This window comes from Ricinus communis, chromosome 9 (genome assembly GCF_019578655.1).
Source record: "Ricinus communis isolate WT05 ecotype wild-type chromosome 9, ASM1957865v1, whole genome shotgun sequence".
Classification (NCBI taxonomy): Eukaryota; Viridiplantae; Streptophyta; class Magnoliopsida; order Malpighiales; family Euphorbiaceae; genus Ricinus; species Ricinus communis.
Window position 1 is genome coordinate 8528706 of NC_063264.1, and position 8664 is coordinate 8537369.

At 30.7% G+C, this 8664-nt stretch overlaps 1 protein-coding gene across 1 annotated transcript; it reads right to left on the reverse strand.

Moving 5' to 3' along the window:
• Window positions 1-699: 699 nt before the first annotated feature.
• LOC8280736 (thiamine thiazole synthase, chloroplastic) lies at window positions 700-2588 on the reverse strand. Its single transcript, XM_002522812.3, has 3 exons — window positions 2025-2588; window positions 1382-1870; window positions 700-1089 (listed from the first exon to the last, which is right to left on the reverse strand). Exons 1-3 carry the CDS (start codon window positions 2457-2459, stop codon window positions 934-936), a joined length of 1080 nt encoding a protein of 359 aa, XP_002522858.1. The 5' UTR covers window positions 2460-2588; the 3' UTR covers window positions 700-933.
• Between the last annotated feature and the right edge of the window lie 6076 nt (window positions 2589-8664).

The window sequence follows — 8664 nt, forward strand, 5'->3', positions numbered from 1 at the left end:
TAAAATTATATTATGAGATTCATAATTAACTAGCTTGAAATTATTGTTCATAAAATTATATAAAATTAAAAAAGTCAAAAAATAAAATACAATTAATTTGAAACATGACTATTTTATTGTTCATAAGACCATATAGAATAAAAAAAATAAAAAAAAATAAATATAATTAAAAAAACATATATGGTTAAAAAATTATACACCGTGTACATGCGCTAGTCTTAGTCTTTTTTCTTAAATCAAGCGGGTACACGCATACACGTGATATAATTTGCTTTCTTTTACTTTTATTTTTTCTTCTAATTTTCTTTCTCGTGGAGTGATGAGAGAAAGGCTCCATAAAAACCTCACTGTCCCTTCGAATTGAATCGCCTTTGGGCCTTTCCTACACACCCTTTTAAGTGTAAGGCGGCCACCCAGAAAGGTCCCAGGCTTTAAGACAGACAGATACCACTCTAGTTACAGTTTATTGATGGCCTTATTAGATATGGATTCAATAAGATACTTATGGTCACAGGCTTAAGTACAGTTCTCTGGTTGTTGTTTTTTCCCCTTTTCGGGTTTTTTCTGTTCTTTCTTTTAGCTTCCATTAGTTTTTCCCTGTTATATAGCCTGAGAAGGCTGCCGGTGTTTATTGCAGACATTCAGCATTGTCTAGAAATGAGCTAGAACAGGGAAAAGCAGCAGGCAAAAAACATAATGTAGGCACAAAAAGCAAGACTCATGCTTTTTTCACTAGAAAAGTTCCAACCAAACTTGAACTTGAGATACCAAAGACTATTAACAGAACATTGTTCAGATTCCTACCATAGATTCCCCTTCCTCATCTCAAACACATTTCTACAACCAAACTCATTTCTACAGCACTATTATTTATCTGATATCTCATCATTTCTTTTTTCATGTATTTGCTCCCCTGCTGTTGGCGCCCACCATTCAAGCATCAGCTGTCTCACCGGATTCTGCTGCGGCTAGGACCAACTCTGGGTGAAGAGTGAAGGTTCCATCAAGAGCACTGGGCAGCCCCAGCGACTTCAAAGCAAGGTGAGCTGCCTTCTGTCCAGATATCATCATTGCTCCAAATGTTGGTCCCTGCACCACATTACACGTACACAATTTCATCAATTTCCACATACTTCACCTAACAATTTACTTCTGTTCATATTCAGCCACTCTGTTAGGAGAAATTCTCCTGGGTGGTTCCTCTGCCTGCAAAGGATAATGGACAAAACTTCCAAGCACCCATGTTCAATTTCAGTTTAAGCAATTTAATGGTCCTCAGTTAATTCTTGAAAATCAGGCTAATTGTAATTGTGAGTGAAAACAACAGCAAAAGAAGCAATAGCAATTTCATCTCTGAACAAAGAAGGAACTGGAAACTCACCATTCTTGGAGAGCCATCGATCTCAGCAACTTCCATGCCGGTAACAATCATTCCAGGGACAATCTCCCTAGTAAGCCTAACTATGGCATCTTCAGCAGTGTTCATATCCAAAGCTTTCATCCCAGGAACACTGTCGATCATGCCAATGCTCTTAAGCCTCTTGACACCGGTAGCGCCAAAAGGTCCATCATGCCCGCAAGAGCTAACCACCACCTTAGCCTCCATCACATTAGGGTCCATGCAAGATTGTGTGTCATGGTTCATTGAGACGAGAGCCCAGTTGGTGACAACCCCGCCTACTCTTCCTTCCTTCACTATCAAGTCCTCAGCAGCTACAGCGTTGAATAGCTTAACGTTGGGTCGGGCGAGGAGTTTGCTCATGATTGTTGAGGTGAACAGGGCAGCGTGCTTGATCACTACATAGTTGTCTTGTTCATCGTACTCGATGCCTACCTCGTCAAGGAAGCGATGTGCTGGTTTCCTCACCACCTGACATCAAGACATACACATGGAAATTCCAATTAGTACACTTAAATCCTCACCTGTTTTTTTTTTTTTTTTATCATTAATCGATATACGAGCTTTACCAATGTTACAACTTCAATTAAATAATCCAATTGAAATCAAGGGTTTGAGAAATTACCATGGCAGAGAAGAGCTGACCACCGAGCCAAGCGCCGCCACCAGGGCTAACAGATTGCTCGATTATAGCAACTTGAACATCAGGGTTCTTGCTAAGTTCATAAGCACAAGACAGCCCAGCAGAGCCAGCACCAACAATAACGACATCAGTGTCTGCATAAGAGATCATATCAGTCATATACCGACGAGTCATCTCACGTGAAACAATAGATTCCTTGATAGGATCAAACTTGAAAGAATTCAAATTGTAAGATGGTGTGGATGAAGCTGACATAGAAACAGAGACAGCGTTTGTTTTGGAAGTGGGTTGCATACGGAGAGAAGGTGCGGCCACTGGAGTGCCATAGAAGGCGGAGGAGGATTCGAATAGAGAGGCCTTTTGGGGTTTGGCTGGGAGAGATGAGAGTGCTGTTGCCATGGTTGCCATGGTTGCCATGAAAGTGGAAGTATGTGTGTACTGAGATTTGGGTGTCGAAGGAGAAAGAGAAGGATAAGGAGAGATGTGAAGGGCAGTGAAGAGTGGGAGTGAGTATTTATGGAGGCACAGCAGAAGCCGTTGAGTATCAGATTTTTATGCTAAAACAAAATACTTTTCATAAAGATTTTTGTTATACCAAAGAAAGAGCTCAACCGTTGGATCACACTGAACTTATCTTTACTTCTAACGCCGTTACTGGTCATCCGTTCTCAATAATGACCAAACATTAAATACAAATGAAAAAAATAATAATAATAGTAATTAATTATTATTAAAAAAAATCACGAGATAAAGAAATAAAAACATAAGAAAAATTTTATTTATTTCAGATATACATATTATAATGATAAAAGTTGAATGAATTTATGTAATATCATCATTAGAACTTATATTTTAAATAAAAATAATAATATTTTATAGTATATTTTTTTATAATTTATATATTTTATATTTATTAATTTATTTATAGAATATGATCTTATTCATATATATTTACTTGATTTCTTAACAATTATAATTTAAAATTTATATTTTATTAATATTATTAAAATTTATATTATTTTATAATATAATTAAATTTATTAAACTGATTAATTCACATTAATTGATTGTACAAATAAATATTATATTTTAATAATTTTTTTAATTTAATTTTTCAAATATTACGTGTGTTAATCTTTATTCGACTAATGCGATGTATATACTCTTACAAAATATGTTTAGTATTCTAAATTATTATTCTTTAATTAGGAAATAACCTTATAAGGAATATATTAATTAGTAAATAATCTTATAAGGAATATATTAAGTGTTGGTACAAAAATGAAGGAGGGGATGTTTTCATAAAATTTGAAACGGACGTGAAGTAGCGGAATGAGATGGAAGTAAAGAGAGCGCAAGCGGATCCGAGGGGAGAGAGAGAGAGAGAGAGAGAAGCACAGGTGGAAAAGAGATAGGAATCGAAGGGTGTACAAACAACAGCCATTTCATTGCAAGTGGCTTCCATGCTGCTGCTTGTTTGCACATTGCAATGGCACTGTGGGCCTCTCCTCTTCCTTTCTTTTTCCTCTCTCTGATATTTTGCAATCAATTTTGGTTACTTTTATTTGTCATTTTCTTCTATTCAGATATGCTTTCTTCACCTTCCTAAGCGTACAATATCTTATTTGCTTCAAAATAATAATAATAATAATTTTAAAAATTGAAACAAAAAAGTTTAAAATATTTCAAAAGTTATTACTAAATATGGAAATTAAAAAGATTAAATAATTTAAAGGATCTTTAAAATTAAATAAGAGTTATAAATTATGAAATTTGCCTTACTTATATATATATATATATATAAAGTATCAAATTTTTTAAATTAACCATAATATGAAATTATTTATTAAGTATTCTTCATTAAAAAAAAAGGTTAAGCCGAGACTTTTTCAAAAGGATCATTTTGTAATTTTAGCTGTGTACGTTTAAGGTGTTTTTATTTCTTTTTTTTTTTTCTTTCTTTCGGAAAGGTGTAATATTGAACCTCTAGCATTAAAGAGCCTTTACCTTTGTTGTTGTATATATATAACTAATATGTAAAATATTTAAAAAATTATTTATCTCACACCAATAAATTATTTACTTTAATTTATCAATTTCTTTGGACTTATAAAAAACCTTATAGAATATTACATTTGCTCCAATAAGAGTCCAATTTAATTATCACTGTCCATAGAAAATCTAAATTATTTAATTTAATTTATAGAGATAGCAAAAAACATTATATAATTTCTATATATGATTTTTTTATATACTAAAATATATTTGCTTAGAAATAAAGATGGAGCTTTTGACATGTTCTTTTTATAAAGCTAAAAATGAAAATCAATTAAATAAAAATATTAAAAGGGTTAGATCAAATAAATGTGGTGAATATATTTTTTAATAATTTTTTGTAAGAAAAATGAATAATTCATGAAATTACCTCTCTCCTCTTCCTATTTATCTGAAACAAGTTGAGCAATTGAAAGAAAAAATAGAACTTTAAAAAGAAATGGTGAATGATATGCTTCTTAATAAATTTCATATCCTTTAAGAATGATATATTTTATTATAGAATATATTTGATGAATTCACCTATATGAGTGTGAAGTGAGACTGCTCCTATGAAATTATTACAAAATCTCTAAAGCATTCATTAATTACTAGACATGCGCATGACCTATTTAGTGCAAAATCGTATAGAATAGTAAGAAATTGTAGGGGTGTAATATGATTGATAAGGTACTAATCTATAAAAAAGAGTATTTGGTCAATAAGAGAGTCTTGTTCATAGTCCAAAACACACTAGATTCGAAGTATTCTACATTCATGTTTAATCCAGTAAAATTATTTATTTTATAAAATATTTTTAAAATATATAAAGGATTATTTCTTTATTTTATAAAAATTATTATTATTATATGCCAAACCATAAATTATAACGTCATATAGAAAATGATACAAATACTACAATGACACAATAACTGAACAAAAAGATATCAAAATTTAGTAATAAAAAATATAGAAAAGTTAGGTAAAAAATGATTATTCTGTTAATAGAAATCAAAATTCACTTGCTTTTAGAACTAGAGGTCTCAAATTTAAAAGTCCTTTTTCATCTCATATGAAATTAATTATTCATATCACATAAAAGAATTTTGATCCATTTAACACAACCACCTAATATATACTATTTTTTTTTTTCATTTAAATTCAATTAAAATAGCTGTTTGGTCCCCATAAATAAGACTATTGCTAGAAGCATGAAAAAGGTACATATAAAGTTATGGATGGAACTTTGGAGAAAGCATATGCCACTCTGATGGTGACTCTGCTTTCCTTTTGTGGATCATACGTATGCCCATTACAATGTTAACTTTTATCTTTTCCTCCACAAAAATTGACAAACGATTTTTTTATTATAACTTTTTAAAATTTAAAAAGAAAAAGAAAATATCGCTTCTGTTCTATTTCCAGAACCCTCTAAATCACTTGCTAATTTCTCATTATTATTCTTTTATGCTCTGTCGGAATACTAAAATCTTTGGTTCTATATATTTAAATTTGGACCGACTCTTTTTATTTAGATACTTCATAAATTTAAAAGCCCAATAATGAATTGAAATTTCAATTCTATACCCATATTGTTTCAAATTTAAATCTCATTCTTGTTCCTTCCAGATTTTTGTTTCTTTTTTCTTGGTATGTAACTCTTTAATAACTATTGTGAACTTTTTATTTTATTAACCGAAAGAAATAAATACCAAAATCGGTTTTGGGTGATTGAAGAAGGGATGCTTGTGGCTTAAGCAAGTCCCTTGAGGTGAGGGATTTTATTTCCAAGCTTTTATGTTATCTCTCCTTTTACTGCAATTTTCTTTTGGATGTTAGCGTCTTTTTACTATTATGCTCTTACTGTAATTTTGTAGGAATGTATATTTGATATGCTATTATTAATTTACTTCTTGAATTTTGCTATCTGTGACCATTGACCGCACACATATACTCTCTCTCTCTGACTGTTTATCTGGTGGCAAATACTTTCTTGCTCTAAATTTTTATTGTGTATCTATACAATTAAAATATTTAAAATTTCATTCAATTATTTAATTTTTTAGTATCTTTATTCTTTAAAAATAAAAATTTAGACATTTTTAGAAGCATGTGGTTAATAAAACAAAATAATAAAGAATTGAGATAATATTGCCATATTATATGAAGTAACAGAGCCAACCGAGATAATGGAGAAAACTGTTGAAGCAATACATCAAGAAAGGAACAAAGTAGAGTCTAGTATTAATTTAAAAGAGTAAGTGACTTTAACAATGTTCTGGAACAACTGAAAGAGTTAAAAAAAAGATTATTTATACATGAGAAAAAATTCATGCCATAGTCACAAATTGGCTTCATCAACTAGGAATTTTTTTTCAGATGTTTATGATACGAATCTAATAAGAATAATTAAAGCTTTTGAATTGCATGAATTGGAATAAGATATGAACCTTGGCAACTTGTGACAAGACCCAATATGCATAATTGAAATAAGATCTCGAAGAAAGCTAAATTTGAACTTTAATGACCTTGACCCAAAGATAACTTGTATCTTGAACCATGGTATAAGAAAGATTATTGACGCCACACTTAAGAAAGGTAAGAGGTGAGTGATAAGTCGATGTTGAATGCTACAAGAATAAGTTCTTAATAAGTTCGAAGTTCTTCCAAAGAACCAAGCAAGAATAATTCTCACAAATATGTTTAACTCAAAATATTCATTTTCTTGTACCATTCGGCTACATATGGTTTAAATAGACAAAGACATTACTCTAATTTCCTATTTGCATAAAAAAAAAAAACTAAATAGGAATTAGCTAAAGTTATATGTTGAATAGAAGTTTTCCTAAATAAACAAAATAAGGAACTATGCTTATTTAGGAAATAATAAAAAAATCTATTCTAAAAGGAAATAATAAAAGACATCCAATATAACAAAATAAGAAGCCTAATTGATTTAGTCAATCATAATTAATAAAGACATTACTAAATCAATTAAGATTTATTTCTAAATAATAAGATATGAGGCTGCCTAATTGTTTCCTCTTTGAAGTTAATACACTCTTAAGTCAAACAACACATATTAGGCGTCTTTTTTTAGTTTTTTCTTCAAGAAAATTCATTTGAACCCTTCCTTTTCAAGCATAAAGTGTGTCATGGCTTGAATAAGCCAAAAAACAAGCCCAAATGATCATGCACGGTTTGACCAACCTTGGGCTTCATATTTTCTCGCATTTATCTTTCATGTCACGCCCCAAATCCACCAATCTTGTACATCCATATTTTCTTTCATAATTGGATCTTCTACTAAGACATTTTACAATGGTATTACATTAATTTGCCTAAATAAGGCAAATTAATTTTTTTTCAGATAACGTTGCCATATACGAAATCTCATGCAATTCAAAAGCTTTAATTATTCTTATTGAATTCACATCATTCTCCTTTTCTTCGAAAATATTCGTCATCGAATCTTGTACATTGAAGTATGAAATGAGAACCTCGTTTCGTGCCTTTACTCTTCTATGCTCATCCACTACTTGAAGCTCAAATGATATTGATTGTTGTGTAATTGGTAACTTCAAATCTGTAAATTGACTAAGAGAATCATCATTGTTAGTTAACAAATTAGAAAAAAAATTTCCATTTATAAAATTTTCAATACTAGCTCTATCGTCTTGCATAATTTTCTTAAAATCATCTTCTACCAATGGCATAGGCTCAACAATTGACCCAATTTCATATTTAACATATCTTGTTAGAGTCAATGTATGAACTTTATCATTCATAATATCACCATCATGATTTATGATAGCAATATAGGTGGGATCATCATCAATAGAAACGTATTCATCGAATGTGGGCACTTTAAGAACTTCATGGTTTGACTCTTTAGAAACTTCTTATTATTGCTCCATTTGTAACCTATCATATATTTCTTGTAATGTTTCCACATGTTCATATTTTTACACTTTGGGATAGTACTATTGTTGTCTTCTAGAATTCCTTTCCATTCGATCAAGATACCTATTCAGCGCATCAAATTTCTTCTTCATTCTTTCAAGTTGATATTAAACTTCATTGAAATAAAACTCCAAGCTTTGGAATATCTTTTCTTTTTAGTTTTTTTTTTGTATCAACAATAAAGTAAAGATAGATATAAAGATTCAGAGACTAGCTCTGATACCAAATGACGTGAACCTTGACAACTTATGACAAGACCCAACACGCGGAATTGGAATAAGATTCCCAAGAAAGCTAAATCTGAACTTTGATAACCTTGACCTAAAGATAACTTGTATCTTGAACCTTGGTATAAGAAAGATTGTTGACGCCACACTCAAGGAAGGAAGAAGGTGAGTGATAAGTCGATGTTGAACGCCACAAGAACAATTTCTTGATAAGTTCGAAGTTCTTCCAAAGAACCAAGTAAGAATAATTCTCTCAAATATGTTTAACTCAAAATATTCATTTTCTTTGTGCCATTCGGCTACATATGATTTAAATAGACAAAGATAATTCCCTAATTTTCTATTTGCATAAAGAAAATAAACTCAATAGGAATTAACTTAAAGTATATGCTAAATAT

Bases quoted from the DNA above. Each gene is read 5' to 3' on its own strand.
- LOC8280736 (XM_002522812.3), bottom strand. From the start codon at position 2,459: ATGGCAACCATGGCAACCATGGCAACAGCACTCTCATCTCTCCCAGCC. The intron at 1,871-2,024 runs GTAATTTCTCAA...TCTTGATGTCAG, and splicing joins GTCAGCTCTTCTCTGCCATG to GTGGTGAGGAAACCAGCACA. The intron at 1,090-1,381 runs GTGAGTTTCCAG...AATGTGGTGCAG, and splicing joins TCGATGGCTCTCCAAGAATG to GGACCAACATTTGGAGCAAT.